This window comes from Delphinus delphis, chromosome 4 (assembly GCF_949987515.2).
Source record: "Delphinus delphis chromosome 4, mDelDel1.2, whole genome shotgun sequence".
Lineage (NCBI taxonomy): Eukaryota > Metazoa > Chordata > Mammalia > Artiodactyla > Delphinidae > Delphinus > Delphinus delphis.
Genome location: NC_082686.1, coordinates 117,851,696 through 117,872,260, shown reverse-complemented (window position 1 = coordinate 117,872,260; position 20,565 = coordinate 117,851,696). Strand labels below are relative to the sequence as shown.

Here is a 20,565-nt window from a genome sequence, read left to right as displayed (position 1 = left end):
CAAACCTGTGGAAAATATGCAAGAAAAGAAATTTCTTCCTGAACTATGAGGGAGTGGGATTATTTGACCTTTCAATTCCTAGAGGTATCTATCACTAGGTCTAGCAGGTAGGACCCTAACACTTAACTTGAAAAAAATGGCCATGCACTTTTGTTCTACACATTAATCCTAAGAAAGTACGATTACATTCTCACCATACCAGAGTATTAGGATACATTATAGAAAAACTGAAAAATGAACACTGGATTTTCATATGCATATTTTAATTTTTGGAATTTTAACAATTCAAATAAAATTCAGCTAGTTAACATAAATACAGAGTAAATGCACATAATTTACAGCCACATACAGGAATTCAATAGCAAACGTCACATAAATGGTCAAAGGATATCAACTCTTTGAAGTTGATTATTTAGCTATGACTGACAGGTCATAATTTAATGGTTCACATATGCAGGGGTACACATTCAAAATGTTTATTAACACAAAAACTGAGTGAAACTAGAATTTTCAGTTTCTAAAAGGAGTAGCATAAAAAGCAGAGTGTAGATTGAGAAATATAAGGGCACAATGGAGATTTGTGTGGGCCGAAAGTTAGTATATTGTATTAAATACTTTTATATAGTTAAAATCCCCTTCCAATTTAAATCATTTAGAAACATCTATATTCTTAGGAATGTTAAAGTCATGATCAATACTAGAGGAGAAAAAGGCTGAACTATTATTTACCAGCCCCAAAGGGGTCCCTATACTGCTAACAGTCCAGGCAGAAAAGCGTGTAAACAACAAAAGACAGCACGAACAACGCTGGAAGGGTAAAGGATAAACTGATTCCTAGCACTTAAGTCCTTCAAGATCAAATCAGTATTTGTAGTGATCTAAAACAAAATCTAAAAATGGTGACGTATTTATACTCCAGTAAAGAGTAAACACGCATTATTCTTAACAACCCAAACTCAGCCGGTCCTCATAGAATAATGCTATTCCACAATGGGCATTTGGTTTTAGGAGACAAAAGTCTGGATTAAATAATTTAATGATATTCTCTCTTGGTGTCAGAGTTAAAAAATCAATTGCTTGAGGGTTCCATCTAGTAAGATTGGTTCCACGAAATTACATACATAAGGAAAACCAAGACAAAAGCTTTGGTGATACAGTTTTTTCCCTGGATTTAAAAGCACTGTATGGTACCCCACAATCACAGGTTGGTCATTCTCAGATTTTTGACTTTGAAATCTAGTAAACTGTTTCTGTAAGCCACAAGTACCAGAGTTCCTATCTGCTGCTCTATGAGTATGTTCTTTCAGTATGTACCGCTTTAACCTGAAAAGTTCAATTTTCTGAGACAATTCTCCAATAAAAGTACATACCAATTTGAAGAGTGCTGACTACCTCTACACTAGAAATAAAAAGCTATCTGATAGAAAACAGATGAAAATAAAACAGTTTAAAAAAGAAGTCCAATGCTTTTTAAGTGTTTTTCTTTTTTTCTTTTTAAACGTTTGCATCAATTAAAAAAAAATCTCCAAAGAAATGTTTCAAAGACAAACTTTATGTACAATTTTTATATAAAGTTTTCTTTTTAAATTATCTTTGTCATACATAAACTACGGCAGATTGTACTTTGGGGGGAAAAAACAAAATAAACTTCATTGCTCCTTTCCAGTTGTCGCACAAAGAAACAAAGTCTGAGACTCTAAGATCTTTTCCTTCCAGCACGTAAATATATTCACTTTTAAAAGCTGAAAAAAATGCACTAAAGGGTCAATACAAATACAAACAGGAATAGAATACGAGTTCATCCTTGAAGGACACTTGTTATGAATTTGCTACAACTAGATAAGATGTTCCTTAGCTGCTGGTTTTTATATCATTCTTAATCATTTGTGGGGTATTCAGATCACTAAGATTAGAGAGTCTCTGTCTGACATTCAATACAACTAATGTTTACAGATCTTCACAAGGCAAATTGCACTGTATTAGGCAGGATAAGTGGCACATGAAAATGAAAACACTATATATTGACACTTTCTTTACAGATTTAAGTTACAAACCCCATTACTGTTTGTTTTTGGGGGTGGGGGGCATGTTCCTCACAATATATGTCAAAGCTGAAATTCACCATAAAAGGTATTAATAATCCCAAAGGTAATGAAACTGAATTTGCCTTTGGTCTCCAAAGAGATTGGAATATTTTAAATTCCAATCGAAGCACCTCAAAAACATCCAGTTACTGTTGATTGCAAGGAAGTTAAGGTGTAGGAATTTAAGAGGGCACTGTGTCTCACTGGTGACAGTGGAGAAAGCTTGCAATGACATGCTATGATTTTTTTATATGTTAGGGGCACTACAGTGTGCATAAGAATACTTAAAACATTTATAGTAAAGATCTCCAAAATATACCTAAATCCCAGAAAAATGTTATGAACACTGTTTCTGCCTAATACATAACCAATACTTAAAAAAAGTAATCTTGGGAATTCTCTCCTACTCTCACCCTCCCCCCCAAAAGGCCACAAAGTGCATTCACAAAAAGTCATTCTTAAGATAAAGCCATTGCACAAAATGTACAGTTCATGTATACTGAAATGACTACCACACTGGAGTTTAATTGTATAAGTTTCATACACCAGTATAGCAACATCCATAAGCGAAAGTCTTTTAATTGAATTACAGTAAATATCTTCATAAGGGCCATACATATAATACATTTAAAGTATTAAAAGGTGCAGTTGAACTCAACAGCAAAATGTAAAAGCTATATCCTGTTAACACGCTTAATCTGAATTAACTTGAATCTTTCTATGATTTACCATTCAAGAAATTCGGATGGAATAAATTCCTTGTCCAAAGCAGTTTGTTCATTTATAAAACTAAGTTAATTAGGATCATTACCTGCCCAATCAGATTGCAGAGGGCCCTTCGTCTATAATGTTTATGCTGCCCCAGGTATTTATAACATCATCTTAAAAAAAGAAAACACCTTGTAAGGACAAAGCTAAAAATTACCATTTTCTCTACTAAATAAATACAACGTATGCAGAGCTTCTGGAAATAATTCAAAGGTTCAAATTCTTAATGTGAAACCAAACAGAGAAACATTCAGAAGCAGTAAATTTTTTCCATTTTAAGAAAATGATACCTAGGTATGGCAGGGGATAATTCAAGTTCATAATTAATTAGTCACTGAAAAGACACTGCATTCATTCATGTATCATTAGGTTAGAAAAGATAAGAGGACATGCTCAAGTTACTGAAATGGCCAAGAATCAACATTTTACTGGTTGTGTCCCAAACTATTACCATTTGAGTTGATACATTAACAAACAATTTAAGTGTTCACATTATGCTAAACATAAAGCACCTGTGAGCAGTGGAAACCAAAACATTTTTAAAGCTAAAAATAAACACATGTTTAGACACTACTTCATTTGTCGTCAAAAACAGTGACTACTAATCCCAAATGATTAACTTTAAAATATAGTGCCAGATCCTCTCAAGGAAACGCGAAAATACTATCACTGTTTTCAATTTTATAGGAATTATGCAGAAGTTAGAAATTTATGACTGGCAATACTATCTTTGGATAGTTATACAGTTACAGATGGCTCTGTCTAGAAAACTGGAAAAGTGCTCATGGAATAAACACTATACTCTGATTGCCATAAATCAACAAAATGCCAACTGTGTCCTGTGGACATGGTAGAGAAAATGGCAATTTTGAAGAACGAGCGCTTCTAAAGGCTTTTTCTTGGAGGCAGCCAAGGTTTTTTTTCACATTACTAAAAAGACTAAGTAATGTGGTTATGATTACTTTAATTCCTACAACCAAACTTCCACTTAGGTATAGTTCCATGTTCCCACACTATTTTCCTTCTGTCCACCAAGCTGGCTTCGGTACTCCATGGTCCACTGTATCTTTTGGTCTTCCCTCTTTATAGTACAGCAGCCTGGTGGTGCTATCCGTTGAGCAGGTAGACCACTAATTCATAGGTGGCCATCATAATGGCTGTGTTTGGAATCTGTCTCACCAGATGAGTTGTCAGACCACGGTAAAGAGACCCATAGCCTTCTTCTTGAACAAGCAAAGACAGTGTCTGAAAAAAGGATCTATATTTTGTTCCCTCCTCACGCAGTCTTGTTCTTACAACTTCTGTATGGGAAAAAAATAAAGTCATTTTATTTAAACACCAGTGTGGTATCTTTATACCCCTCCTAATACTGGACAAATCCCATTTATCAGACTGTAAGTGTAAGCTCAGGATAAATGAGGAGTAATTTTTAATGTGCAACTTATTGAAACTAGTTACCATAGCCATGTCTTTCACCAAACTCCTAAGCTAGCTGGCTAAAATCACATATACTAATTATAAAATTTCATAGGTTCCTGAATGGTAAAAGACAGAATAAACAAAAATATCAGCTGTATACTGGATATAGATAAAAGGGAGAATAGATGTGATAAATAAAGGTAAAGTTGGAAAGAGAATAGAGGTGGTATCAAAGATGAATACAAAAAGATACAGTGAGAAACAAGCAGGAAAGATTTTTAAGAAGTGGACATTACAATGAAAAAGTAGAATTATTAATTTATTCACAATGGTCCACATATACCAACATGAAATTTCATGTGGACGAGTCTGAAAATGCTTAAAATACTAGTTAGTGTCAGCTAAAAGGCCACATCTGGGAAGCAACCAGGCAAAAATCATAAACCTTTAGAGCTGTAAAGGATCTTAAAGGTTAGTCTAATTTTTCATTTTAAAAGGTAAAGAAAGAAATGGGGGCTACTAAGAAGTTTTAGTCAGCTGAAGGCAGAGGCTGGGACAAGAATTAAGAGTTTCAACCGAAGAATCTGTTCTTTCCACGCCCATTATTTTTCAAACTTTTTCAACACAATGCTCCTGATGGGCCTGAGGGAAATGGCTGAAAGTAACTTTCACTGCAAATGTTAACATTTGAAATCTCCTACGTCCTGTCTTAAATATTCATGTCATTTATATATTTCACTCCAAAATACTGTTTATAAACTGTACCTCTTCTTATAATGATATCATCTCACTTGAAGAGACAGGGTGCTTGCAACTCCAAAACCCTCTCTCTCTCTCACCTGAGCAGGTCACCGTCCCATAGGAGGCCAGAACCTACCCAATGCTGCTGGTACTGTCCTCTTTTGATTTCTCTTAAAGAAGTCAGGAATGGCCCTCAGGAAACTGGAGGTAAGCTGACAGTCCCATTTTGTTCAAGAGTTGTTTTTATTCATAAATTACGTTTTAGAGCAAATACTCATTTTCTAGCTATTTCATTTTTCCTGACAGAGCTTTAATCACATAGCCTTAGCTTTACAAACGTGACTGTAAACATTAATCAGCATAACAAAAGCGAAGCACTTAGATGAAAAACCCAAACCAAACTAAACCCTCAAACATACCAAAATCAAAGTTTACACTTTAACAAAACAACAAAAATGTTACACAAAAACCCTCAGCGTGTTACAGAGAAATTCTTAAGTGGTCTTCTTAGTTATTAATGAAAAAGGCTAATATTATAAAACTTAAAAAACAGAAGTTTTAAAAATCATTAATATATACTTATTTGCCAACATGAAACAATACAAAATAACTTGGTCTTTGGGATTACAGACTTCAATTCAAATTTGAGCTCCACCACTGAGTAATTAAGCTATGTGACCTTGAGCAAGTTACTTAATCTTAACATTTCTGGTTTCCCATCTGAAAATGAAAACAATTCTGGTTATGTTCTGGCATTATCTCTAGACTTATAAGTACTTTGCACGATATTTGTGCAGATTAGCAATAATGTATACTGTATATATGTATGTAGTAATAAAGTATCTAGTATGGCACCTACATCCATACTTTTTTAAAAAACAGAAACTTGCCCAAGTCACCTGGCTGGAATCTGACTCTAGGCTGAAATCTGACTGTCCAGAGCCCATGCCTAATTGCCACCATGCTACTATAGCATACCTGCACTGACCTATTAAAACAGCCTTATGTGACTCATACAGGTTTAATCCCATTACGGTTAACCCATTACGGTTAACTGTATTTAGTTATACTGTAATTCAGTAAAATTATAAATACTCTAATAAGTTGGCCATTGGCTGGGGTGGGAAAATATTTCTGATTTAACAGAAGATTACTCATATACATTCAAGTCCTCTTACCATGTGGATATGCTATAGTTGTGGCACACGTTTTTGAGGTGGCAGCAGCTAGCATCATTCCCACAAAATCTGATGCTTCTTTTACAGACTCTTCTTCATTTTCCATTGTAGAAGCAATCTTATATTCCAGTAGTTTTTGCTTAATACTTTCATAAATAACAAAATGGATAACAGTCTCGGATATGCCAGCATATGAAGCAGACATGCCCCTATAAAATCCTCTAAGTCCATCTGTCTGATACACTTTACGGACACACTCAAAAGCGCCCATTCGCTTTTCCCCACGGTTCCTGAAAAGCAAAAGGGAAAAACCTTATTAACAAAAATAAAGTAGTATAGGTTTTTAAATAAAGTAAATGAAATATATAGAAATATGCCACTCTACTAAGGAATAACCCTCTTTAATTCATGAGGAAGTAAAATCAGAATTTTAAAACATTCATTTTAGATTTCCTATTCTTCTGTCCCAAATTTGTCATACTAGACAGGTAACATAGTTTATTTTACTGAATGCAAAATAACTACTTTGAATCTTCAGTTTCATTGAAGTCTGACTGTATGAATAAGCAACAAAATCCACTGTGACTGTGTTCAAACACACTGTGACTGCAGCTCAAGATAAAAACAGAACAAAATAAACAAAAACCCCTCACATTATATTAAATGTAGTTCTAAGTAAGCTGAGTCTTTTCGCATTTAATAATATATAAAAAGAATGACTGGGACTTCCCTGGTGGTGCAGTAGTTAAGAATCTGCCTGCCAATGCAGGGGACACGGGTTCAAGCCCTGGTTGGGGAAGATCCCACATGCCGCGGAGCAACTAAGCCCGTGCGCCACAACTACTGAGCCTGCACTCTAAAGCCCGCGAGCCACAACTACTGAGCCCGTGTGCCGCAACCACTGAAGCCCTCGAGCCTAGAGCCCGTGCTCCACAACAAGAGAAGCCACCGCAATGAGAAGCCCGCACACTGCAACAAAGAGTAGCCCCTGCTCGCTGCAACGAGGGAAAGCCTGAACACTGCAACAAAGACCCAATACAGGGGGAAAAAAAAAAAAAAAGACTGAGACACCAATGATAATAGAATATCACAAAGCAAGGAGTATAATTAGGCTAATTTCTGTGTACCTGGGGGATTCTTCCAAGCCCACCCAGTTCTTCCCCAAAAGTGACTGGGTGACTTTAAATCAAATTTCCTATGATCCTTTGAAGGTAATGGCCATATCTTTCACCTCAGTAAATACTGAATGAGGACTTCTACAGTTATCAAGTATTTATGAAGCATTGTGCCCAAGAAAACTTTCTTAGTGCTACTTAAGGGTGCAGCATCTACTCTTTTACAAGTATATAATTTTGAGTTTGTAAAAATATTTACTACCTTCATCATGATTCCCCCAATACAACTTTATCTGTAAGAAATGGGTTTAAATGCCACCCACCGGAAAAGAAATAGAAAACTTAACTATTTATAAATTATATACAACTGGATAACATAACAAAATAAAATCACAACTAAGACACCTACCTGATAACCTACAGATTCCTCCAATTTTATAAACTAATAATTGTCTTGAATCAATGACTATCCTCAACTAATGGTACTGAATAAATAGCTTCTCAGTTGAATGATCCATGCAACCAACTGTAATTAGTTTCTGCTGTCATATCCTTTCTTACAAGGAAGTCAAGGGCTGTGAGTCCTCAAGGTCAATATGCAAACACATCAGCCCTGTTCTTGATCTGTGCTGTAAGGGAGCGTCCTCAAATCAACCTTTCACTACTACCCCAGCCCCATCCCATTTCCCCACCCCTAAGCCTAGGAAATTGTGCTGGCTTGATTATTATTTTTTTCACTTACAACATTAAAGAGTTTTAATCCATGCTTTTCTGGGATCACCTACAATCCACCCTATAGCATACTGAAGCATGCCCCTGGTAGTTTATCACAGTACAGTAGGGACTGGCATCTCACACTTTTTAACCTCTGGGTTGGCTTACCTACCATTACCTTTCAGATCTCTGGCTTTAGGAGATAAACTCTGAGTCCTGCTGCAACACTTAACATTTCATTAAAAATTATTCTAGATGAAACAAGAATTAGACACTGCTTTTCAAGTCTCCAAATAGCATACAATTCCACATGACAGGATGTGGAAAACAGAGCTTTAAGCAGGCATAATTGTTAATGATTTCTTAGATCAGTTTTATTTATAATCTATGATATCTACACTAGACTTCCCAAAATTTTTAATTTTAAAATATAAAAAACAGTGAAAATTGTTATACACAGTCTACTCCAGACTGAAAGGCTAAACAGTTTCAAAACTATCAACGTGATTATTATTATTATAATACATCAGATAAGGTCATTGCTCTACTTAGAAGTGTTACTTTTTCCCTGTCCTCCATTCTGAAGGCCAACAGGAGTTGAGATGGCAGGACACTAAGCCACACTGCTTCTAGCTTTGTCTCAGCTGCCAGAACACATCAAAGGCCCTAAACTTAGGATATATGAGATTTGCACTATTGCCTCTGGTTAAAAATGGGCTCAAAAAACCATCCCTTGACTATTCCATTTAAAGTTGGTCCCAACTGTTTCCTGGGATATCTCTAGAACCTACCAGTACCTGCTCATTATAGATATATTGAATGAATGATCCTGCTGCTATAAAGTGGCTGGCGGTAACAGATGAAGTCCATGAATACACAAGAGCTAAATTCCACGCCAGAACGCTCTGGGTACAAGGTTCATGAGTTTGAGCAATGATCCTTAAAGACTCAGTCTAGACTCATTGATCATGTTGTTTATTTAGGTGTCAGGAGGCCGATTATAATCACACATGGAGTGAATGAAAGTATCACAGCTTGGGCTAGATTAATAAGTCATTTTTCTTTCTTCTTCCTTTACTGAAAAACACAGTGTACAATATACTTTCCTTCCTAGAAACTGTCATACTGCCTACTATTAATGTCACTTTTGCCTCTGATGGTGCAGCCAAGTTTTAAAACCAAACAAAAAAACCAAACCAAAAAACAAAACAAAAAAAATCAGCAGCAAATGAGGGGAAAAAATGTTTAGATACCTGGCACTGAGATCTCATTGATACAAATTTATAGAAGAAATTTAGTTGAAGCCAACTTTAACAAATTTTGTTTTAATGAATTAACATACCTTGCATCAAGCTGTAACCGAGTCTTTATAAGCCAAATGGGGTTGGTCGCTGTGATTGCGGTAAAACCTAAACAAACATGTTTAAAATGAACTCTGGTAAAAATTAAGAACACACTATTAACTTCAAGATTTTAAAAACTATATAAATCTATATTAAAGAAAATAAATATTTAAACTATCAAATGATGTATGCTTTACACTTTTATTTTACAAATCCATTCAACCATGAACATTTGTACTTTTTATTTCCAAATCAGTCTCAAATTCTGACCATAACTAAAAGATTCTTTTAAGAGCAAAATATGATTATATATAAACTCCTCTTCCAACATATTCAGAATATCCTATGGGTGGCACTCTACTCTCTAAGCTAAATTCAGAAACCCATTTCTACAAAGAAACATAGAAATCTTGTGTATTCTAGGGCTTTTTTGCATGCAAACTCTACAATAGCTACTTGGGGTCCAACTAAATCACAAACCACTATGTTCAAAATGGAGTCTACATAAACGTCAGCATTTACCAATATCTGATCTTAAGTTGATTGTACAACAGAAAGAATTGTTGTTTGGCCTTGTGAATACTTTATATAAGCACACAATTACTAATACTCTTAAAATAATGGTATCACAGAGATAAGGGTTCTGTTAGGGTTAATAGGACAGATCTATTTTTCATCCACTTAAAAACATACAAAAACTTAAAAGTTCAAAAAGTTACAAATCAGAACTTCCCTCTTACTTTTATAGACACTGAAGAGACAAACTTAAAGTAGAAGGTAGTTCTATCTTACTTTAAAACTAAAGTACTATGTATTAACTACCAAGAAGGGTGGTCCCCTAAGATGGCTCATTCCAGGTAGTAAAGTAAGATCTCTGGAACAGTATGTTTCTAGGCTAGTGCATATCTTTTACTTGCTATCTTCCTAGTGCTGTGGGAAAATAGCAGCACATGAAATGCAATCTTGATGATGGAAATTTATGAAGATTGCTTCATCTATACAAAACAGGATTTTCATATAATACTTGTGAACACTTAAGATCACTACACAAACTTGATATAACTTACATCAACCTACATTTATTCATTTGGCCTTTAAATTCAGTGAAAACTTACATGCAGAAATGTCTAAGGATCTTAATTTTAAATACTTGCTATCAAATACTAGTGGGTCAAGCACATTATTTTTAGAAAGGTTTTGAAATATAACCAGCACACTTAATATTAGTAAAGTACTTTCAGGAACAAAAATGCTGTGGTACACTTAGGAGTAATTTGTTTTTTTAGTTAACATATAGTGGAGAACTAATCATAAAACTTTTTTCGCTTTCAAAGTTAGTATGGGTATATCTACAAAGGCAAAATAATTTTACTGAATTGTTTACAAAGTAGAATTTAGTCTCACAGGTTCTTTTCCCTTCTATAATGTCAGATAATTTAGCCAACTCAAATTTTACTCCCTTAATCCACTATATTAATACTGTGGAAACAGCCAGATGTTTCACAAACAGATGCTCAGACTGACTCTATTATGAGGCAAAATAACTGAAATAAGTTTGGTTTAATAACTCCTTCAATAATTTTGTAATGATTATATAGTCTCCATTTCTCAAGTGCTTTTAATACTACATACATACATAATATAAAACTAGGAAGGGACCAACAATTTTGTAAGCATCAGCCAGTACTAAAATAATAAAAATTTAATGTGTTGGACAGGGTGTCAGGAAGATGTTTCAAATAAAAAGTTCTTTTCATGCATATATTCTTGATAAAAGGAAAGAGGAGAAAAATATGAAACCAGATCAGTTTAAATATTTTGTTTGGAAAAGGTTTTTCTTGCATGTTGGCTTAACTGAGAATAAAGTTATGGAGTTCAATTTTTTTTTCTCTTGAACCCCATTCTTCTCAGTGAAAATGTCAAACTAAAGATATTCAAATTATATTCTAAAGCAAATGTGCACCTGACATCAGAATTCTGGTCATAAGCCTAATTTAATGATTCTTTATTTTAAACTTAAATATGTGCATTAGCTAAATGTTTATACAGTAATATTAGGAGTTTATTAGTAAAAAGCTGCTCAGCAGCACAAACCAACAAAACACTCTGCGTTACTCACAATGGTTTTTATTAATTATTATGTGGAAATTTTAGGAAAAAACCATTTGCTTTTTATTAAATTTTGAAAGCCTAAAACTGGGAATGCTTATATCCAACTTTTAAAAAAGCAGTCTGTCTAGGTAAAAATCTCATTCAATTTATTATACTTTACTTGAAAAGAAGATGAGCATCAAAGCTTTTTTTTAAAAAAAAGTAAAAGTTCTATGTCTAAAAATATAAGCTCAGGACCCAAGCTTATTAACACTCTTCTAAGTCTCAAATTCCTCAATTAGAAGCTGAAAAAACCCCCATATGTGTAAACTTTAAAATATTACAACACATATTTATAAATATTACTAGGAATAAAATTTTAAATACCCATAATGCTGCGTACATGTTAATAAACTAAACAGGAAGCAAACAACAGGTATTTCTCACTTAACTAAAATTCATTTCCAGACACAGATTGACCTATGGAACATGACACATTAAAATTTAGGTAAGTGAGAGAATGTCATCATCTTATATCTATACAGCTTGCGCTTACTACAGTTGGGGCTCAACTCTCCCAGTAACAAGCTAGTTCTTAATAAAGACACTAGCCTAACTGCTAGCAAACCATTAAGTTAGACAAAAGAATCAAGGCATAATCCACAGGTTTTTAGCTATTGGTCCTTTACCAGTTCTGGTCCTTGGATTTTATGCTATTACATCCTCTTAACCAAAGACACTCTAAGTATAAACTTATGGAGACAGTATTAGGCTAATTAAATCTAGAAAAATATAATCTATTAATTCAAAACATGAAACAAGCAGGAAGAAATAAAAATTTATTACTAGCTTAGAATTATATATGGTAAGGCAGTCTGAAGTTGACAAACAGTCAAAGTTAAACATATCTTCCTACTCCTTTTAAGACAAACAAAGATGCTGGGGATGGTGCCCCTGAAATTTAGAAACTTCCTATTACTTTTTATTTTGACATTTAAATTTTGTGACATTTTGATAATATGCTATTTCATATTAATATTCTGAGCACCCCATTAAACATTAAAACTGATTTAGAAGTATATGAAGAATCTACCTGTAGGTTAAGAAGAATTAATGTTGCTGCTCCACAGTCAGTTAAAGCAAAATGGCAGTATACTGGCCGTACTATTAGTAGTATAGTTAATAGTTTATTAGAAAGTTTAAAAAAAACTTTTAAAATGCAATTTTTAAAGTTCTGTTTCATCTAATATTCCATCTGATAATGTAAACCAATTAAAAACCAGATTAACAGAAATCCTGGTTATAGTAAACTTGCTGAAAATGTCTATTTCATTAAGTGAGTGATACCTGTAGTATTGCATTTTCAGTACTTTTTATTTCAATTAACTTCTGTAAGAACAAAGCCCACCTAACCTTCTAAGAAAAATATACTAAAACTACTAAAAACCCCCCAAAAAAACCTGATTAAAACAAACAAGATCCCATATATTCTTGTCCCATATTTGGAAAGTAACGGTAGGTATTAAGATCAATGTTTTTGTAAGAAAGTAGAAAGCCAAGTATCAACAGACAAGAGAATAGAAAGCACTGTATTAGACTTTTAAAACGTTATGCTAAGCGAAGAGAACTACTGTTTTTTCTAAAAGCTGTCGAACGGCATGATACCATTAATAGCCATGTAAATCTTAAATACTGCTAAGGAATTCTTTGGAGGTCAAGGCTACTATGGCCAAGCTAACGACCCCAAGCTTTTAGTACACGATGACTGAAAAGTTACCCAATTCTTCCTTCTAGAAGGAATATTATAAAGGAATCAGAATTAAAGTTTTATAAAATAGATAATGCACACACAAATTCAGGAAATAAAAATTCATTTCCCGCCTTCTATTAATTCCACAGCTATTATAAATTCCCAGGGTGTGTTTCTTATAACTAGAGGCTGCAAGAGATGCTCAGATCAGTACTCACGAGGTTTAAGTTAGTCCATATTTCTACAGGAAGTGACCTGCGGATGGGGAGCATGAGATGACACGATCTCACTCTTTTCTCGGGAGAAATGTACAGTAAATGCCTAAAATAGACACAGGCTTTTCTGTATCATAACAACAAGCAGTGACCTCATCAGAAACATGTGTACAAAATGAATCCCATTGGAAGGATCTGAGAAATATTTACTGTGAGATCTAACTTTTTGAAAATTTTAAGTTAAAAAAGAAAAAGAAAGGAATATAAGAATGGGCCATAATTTTTTTTAAAAAGTACCGAGTACTGAAAATTCTGCCATCTGTAGCAGTTTCAGAGTCCAAATACTTACCTAAAATAAGATCAATTTTGCCTTAAAGAAAAAATGCTAACCTTGTCAAAGGGGAATCTAAGAAAATATTTAGAGGGGATTATCATATCCCATTTTCCTACCATTCTACCATGCTCAGAGCTGAAATCACAATTTTCTATTCCTTAACAATCAGCCTACTTAGTAAAAAAAAACAAAAACAGGGGAGTTCCCTGGTGGCCCAATGGTTAGGACTCGACATATTCACTGCTGTGGGCCCAGGTTAAATCCTTGGTGGGGGAACTACGATCCTGCAAGCTGCGCAGCATGGCCAAAAGAATTAAAATTAAAATCAATAAATCAATAAATCAATAAATAAAACAAAAATAGAAAATTCAAGTAACTTCATTTTGTAACTGTAATTTTTTTAAAAAAATAAAGTATAGGTGGCTACAATAGTACCTTTCACCTTTTGCACTATGATCAGTAATATTGCACATCCATTTTTATGAAATATTTTGGATTATTTTGTATTCAGTTTCTTGTGCTCTACAAAATAAAAAAACAGGAAGAATGTTTACATACAAACACACAAAACGTCTAGCCATCCATTTGGCTAAATAAACTGCCATGGACAAATTATTTAAAAGAATATTTTATAATGCAAGACAAAATTTCTACTTAATGAGTAAAAATTTAACCTTTAATAATAAGTTAAATAGAAAATGTATCCTGAAAAATAACAGTGAATGCTATAAGCAAATAAAACCCACTAGGTATGTAGTAAATGTTAAACAATTACATTGTTGGTATTGAAAAAGTTAAGCAATCACTGTGTGAATATATAATCCAATAAAAATCAGAATTCATTTCTTTTAAATCTGTACCGTTGTACAGAAAAGTATATACAACCCAGATAAAAACTTTTGAAAATTGGGAGTTACTATAAAGAAGAAATGTAATACTATATTTTTTTGTATACACGCCTGTGTCCAGGTGTATACAGAGGGATACGCAAATTCATTTTAACAAATACACACAGAAACTCTCAAGAAAATAAATACCCTCAATAGCTAAGACACACTTAGTCTGGCAAATGTCATACGGGGAGGGGGTGGGGGGAAGGCAGGTAAAACAGAGTCACCATTACTTGATTTGATTAAATAGCCTCACAACTGGAAAAAAATTTTTCAATGTATGAAAATTCATAGCTCAAATTGAGAGGTTTACAAATTCTTATACTATTCCCTTGAAATACTAAAACAAAAGAAAACAAGATGGCCTTTAAACAAACTGTCCTTTTAATTAAAAAGGTTTAGTATCTAAAACACTCAAGTTCATATTAATAAAATACAAAATGCAACTGAATTGAGGTTACTTGGAATAAAAACTACGTACAAGGTATGTTACTAAAGCTTAATGCATGTGCTACTTGATGTGGCAAAATCTTGCAGACACTATCATTAATGGTGTATTTTAGTGCATTTTTGACGATAAAGTGACAAGGTTAGCATTTTTTTTTGAACAGCCAGTTAAAAAACAAGTTTTCACATGACTGCCTCTAAGCACTTTGCATCCCCAATTCACATTTTGAAGATCTCTAGAAATTATCCTGAAGAAAAACCAATGCAGTCTGGTCTAGACTCTTACAAGAATGAAAGGAGCAAAAGGCTACCTTAAGTCTGCATGGGACCATTCAGTTTCACCAACCATGTAGCTATGTATAAAAACTGCAAAGCTAAATGTTATTGCTCATGAATAGTGCAAGGAAGCTCTGAAGGCATAGTTCCCAGAAAAATCTAACTGCAAACAAATGGAAGAAGTATTTTCAAATTACACAATAAATGAATAGCGCAAGACTCTCTGAACAAGTATAAGACTATCAATTTACCAAAATTCAAGAAATTCAAGTTGGGAAATAGTATCAATGTATAAATAAAAACTGAAAACTATGAGTTAACATTTGTACACATTTGAGAAAAAAAGTAGAAAATGGCAATTCCACTGAAATTCTCTGCAATGTGATACAAATATAGTAATAAATTCTGATTAGATATGCCAATGAAAAAAGATTTTCCAGTGGGAATTAAGATATTCTGAAACTCTAAATTTGTAATACTGAATATATAACTATCCTCAACTTAAAATAATTGCTTACCTACTTTCTTGGCATCAATTCTTTCAAAAAAGAAAGCTTAACATTTCTTTACAATTTTCTGGGGTTAAGAAACAAAAACATGAACACTGGTAATCCAGAAATATATTCTTAAAGACCCTAATACAGTGGTTATGTAGTTTGAAATTAGCCACTAACTTTACACTCAAATTTATAGAGGGAAAAATCATATCTAGTTGTATTCAACATCTGTAAAAGTACATTAAAAAAAATTCTAGTTGTAACTAGATGATCTCTGTGGTATTAAAGAACTAATTCTCAGAACATAAACCTATGTAGAGCAACCCACTCATTACAAGAATAAGGTAATGGAGATTCACATAAATTATCTAACTTGCCCAAGATCTCTCTTCATTGGTAAAGAGTATTTCACCACCTTGATCTTTAAAGCTTTACCTTCCAGCTTTAAAACTTCAATGAGTCAGTCAACAATTACTAAATATAAAAAGCCATGAAAATAATTTTTAAGGTACATGCTATTTATTATATGGCTATTGACCTTTCAGAAATTAGTATTTCAAACTTACTCTTAGTTCATTAAGTATGTGGTTGAAATTGATCCAATTTATTTCTAAACAGAAAATGGTTAACAGTTTAAGGCACTCATTATTAAGCATCTAATTGAAACTCAATATACTGATCAACAGTTGACAAAAGTAGTTATAATTTGCTTTATAAAGTCACAGCATATTTTGGAAATATGAGACATGGTTAAATATAGAACAAATCTCAGAAAACTATACAGAATTTTTCTAATGAGAACCAAAGGTCATGGCTTTGTCTAACATGCAGGGCAGCAAATGATTCCAGAACCACACTAGTCAAACCAATCTTCCAGTTTATCTTTAAGGCAGTGCAGAGGCCCACGACTAGTTATTTTAATTCAGAATCATATAGTCTCATCAATGATGATAGAAGAGTTCCTGGAAACATTTCTAGAGCAAGCATGTACACATATCTGGTACCTACATTTTGAGTGTTATCTTAGTGCGATTTATGTGGAATGATAAACATATTTTTCAATACATACATTGCAATAACTCTGAATTATCAATAATATATCACTCACAAAAATTTCAGCATTTGAGCACAGGACAAAATGAATACTTTACCAAAACTGCCGGCACATTTCAGACAGAAGCCAAAACATGCAGCAAAAAGGGAAAAGGCACTAACAGAAATTGAGGAGAAAAGAGTAAATTACAGCTCTGTAACTTGTAAGTGTAATTATGGTTGGATTCTTAAAACTGTTAAAAGTGATCACTAAATATTCAGTGTACTACACAAAACAATGTAAATATTATATTACCTGCATGCTATCACAAACTCCTAAATACCAAAATGCCAACTGACAAGATTTTACATATACCACCTAATCAAATTTATTGTATACTAATAAATGTAAAAATCATGTTTACAGATGCTAATCAATGAAAAGCACATTAACTGCCTTAACTTTACAAGGTTAAATTCATCAAAATTCAATATTAAGTCTCTAGGTGTCAGAAAATTTTTTGTCTTTTAATATCATATATTCATACCTGCCATTGCAGCTGAAATCATGTGTACCTGGGTAGAATCAGGATCAAATAAACCATTCAACTTTTCCTTGCAGTTTGAATAAGCAGCAAAGTATATTGCTCTAAAATAAAGATTTAAATTTTGTCAATAAGCATGTTGATTTAAGATTTAAGATTTAAAAGACATATAAATTGATCTTTATTATTCCAGAAATCTAAAAACATAATGCCTTAGTTTTTATTTACATTCTCATGTAACATCACATACATATTTCTTCATGAAGACCATGAAGTACTTTTTGTATCAACTCATTAAAGATAAAGCATCCTCAGATAGTCCTACCCCAATAATCCGACAGCAACTAACTGAAAAAGTATAAGACTTTGGCAGGCCTATGTAATGTTAATAAGGCTAAGTTAAATACACTGAGTTAAGTAAACGTGATATGAGTACTTTATGTTTTTTTGAAGAGAGGAAGGCAGAACTGACTCAAGTGATCAAAGTATATGTTAAACAATTTTGAGATACTGTGCTATATACCAATCTATACTACACAAAGAGTAGTTCACAGCACCCTTTAAAAGAACAATTGCAAAAGAAATCAGTCCCATCAGGTCAGATCTTGTTTCCTAACATTTGTAAACATCCCATTAAATTTGTAAATATTTTCCCTGTTAACTCACTGACTGTGACTTCATGCATCCCAACTACCTCCTCACTGTTGAGCTTTCCAGGCATGAGTTGCTTGCTGTATCAAATATCCTGCTATTGCCCAACAATCCTGATTATCTGTCCAATAAGGGGAAGAGTAAACAAACAAGTAAAAATGGGGAGAGTATCACTGCTGTGCTTTTTTAATGTGCTTAAGAAAAAAAGGAAGTTAATATGACTGAAAATGAAACATTCTACTTCACGAAAAAGAAAAAAAAAAAAAAGGATACATTGAATGATACCAAATTAGCAAGGGGAATAAATAATGCATTACTAGAAATGAATAAGAAAAGAAAGCATCCTAATGAGAAAATGGGCAAGGAATATACATAGGTAATTCACAGGAGATACAAATGACAAATAATTACAAGAAGGAGGACATGAAAGCAACAAAATAAAACAAATGTATATTTTTAAAAAAACAGTGAAAAATCATGTTTAGTCTATTTGACAAGTATTAAAAGACACGGATAGTAGCCAACCCTGGTAAAATGTGGATAAAGAGCAACTAATTCCCTATCTGAGAATAAAAAGATGGCATGCCTTTTCAGAAGGCAATTGAGCAATGTTCACTAAGTTTAAATGTTCATACGCCCTTTTATCCAGAAATTCTACTTTTCGGTAACTATCCTAAAGAAAAATACTTGCTTAAATACTCAAGGATAAAGGTACAGCTATGTTCACAAAACCATTGTTTTTAACAGCAAAAATCTGGAAATAAATCTAAAGGGTTATCAATAAGGGATCAGTCATACTATACAATTTTTAAAAGCTTCACTTATTTTCATGGAGAAAGCTTCAAAACAAATTTGGTGAAACATGATTCAATTTACGTAAATAATAATAAGTCTACATATTATGCATTTTATGTGCATAAGCCAGAAAAATTAATGGAAGACTATAACCAACTGCTTATCAATGTGGTTATGTATGGGGAGGGAAGAGGAGTAACTGTGGAAAGGTGCACACGGTGAGAGGTGATGGGTTTAAGGTAATATGTCAAGCTTTACACTACACTTTTTTTAGTCTTTACAGTAAGAATGAAATTTTGGATCATTTTTAAAAAAGAAAGAGCCCATAAAAAGTTGAAACCCAATAAATAAGATATGGATCTACTACACTGTTTGAATACAGAGAGCTGGGTACACATTTTCACTCTGAATGTGAACTCTGCAGTGTTCTATCATGTGAACTCTGCAGTGTTCTATCATGGAAGAAGTCAATCTAAGATAAAAAGAAATCATAGAGAAAGGCCTTTTGGCCTTTCATCATATTAAGGCCTTCTTGGTTTTTTGAACTTGGTGCAAAAACTGCTTCACAGTGATCTCACTAAGAGGTCCTCTGCACCTGCACACGGTACAATCTGCCTATCCTTTTAGATGGCTACTGATACCCATTTGTTATACCATAGTGCTTTATCTTGATTTCTTTTCAGGATCCCCCCTCATGAAGCTTGAAACAAGAAAGACTACCACAATTTGATTAACTTAAATGTATTTTTTTTACCTGGAAGGGGCCACCCCCACTAAATTGGGGCCTAATCCTCTAAACAGGGAACGAGGCCCTTCTTTTTCCAAGATCACCCTGAAAGAGAAAAATATTATTTAGAAAGAAATGTCCTTCAAAGTGTGGTACTTTATTTATACAGCAAATGTAGAGTCTAAATTCCCCATGTTTGCACTATAATATGTTATACTCTTGTCAGTGTTGCTCACTTATAAAAATCTGTTTTTCTTGACAAAGTATAAATTAATAATGATTGATAACAGATTTAGTAGCAATAATAAAAAGAACTCCTTTCAGATTCTTTCCTAAAAGTTTTCAAGACATAATTATCAATATAGATTTCTACATTTATTTTCATATGATCATGCTACTCTTATCTTCAATCTCCTCCATTTTACTACCTTTACCAGCAAATTCAATTCCCAATTAGAAATGTAGTTCCCTCCTAGTATTTGAGGTCCTTTCCTTGATATTGGACAACTCCCTCATACTGCAGCATTATCTTATCCAACCATTCCAGTGAAATGCCATGGCAAAATTTATCACCCTAACATCCTTTAGGGTACTAAAATGGTTAGTCTGCTACTATTCCTTCCTCTACTTAGTTAACATTTACTATATTGAATAGGTACTGTATAAAGACTAAGCAGAGTAGGGAGACAGAAAAGAGGGTAAGGCCCCTGCCACTGAGAAGTTTGCTATCCAGTCGTGGAAAAAAGAATTATATTGAAATAAATAATTTAACAGACCATATCAATAAGCAAATACTATACAAGCTAGATATATATGCCCAGTAGGAAAAGGAACAGAGTCATGTCCAAGTCATGGAAGGCTTTCTGAAGGTGAGTTACTAAATGAAGTTTTGGAGTAAGAAAGAAAGAATGAGGAAGAGTAGGTATTTTAATTCAGACTTAACAGACTGCGCC

The 20,565-nt window shown here is 33.5% G+C and overlaps 1 protein-coding gene across 1 annotated transcript in view; it reads right to left on the bottom strand.

Annotated features, from left to right (window-relative positions):
- Positions 1-248: 248 nt before the first annotated feature.
- The window catches only part of SLC25A36 (solute carrier family 25 member 36), a 41,033-nt gene continuing 20,716 nt past the window's right edge, over positions 249-20,565 (bottom strand). Inside the window, exons 3-7 of the mRNA XM_060011340.1 lie at positions 19,640-19,717; positions 17,443-17,543; positions 9,362-9,428; positions 6,191-6,480; positions 249-4,153 (exon numbers count right to left, since the gene is read on the bottom strand). Coding sequence (XP_059867323.1) covers positions 3,960-4,153; positions 6,191-6,480; positions 9,362-9,428; positions 17,443-17,543; positions 19,640-19,717 — 730 coding nt within the window. The 3' untranslated portion in view covers positions 249-3,959. The remainder of the gene's footprint in view (positions 4,154-6,190; positions 6,481-9,361; positions 9,429-17,442; positions 17,544-19,639; positions 19,718-20,565) is intronic.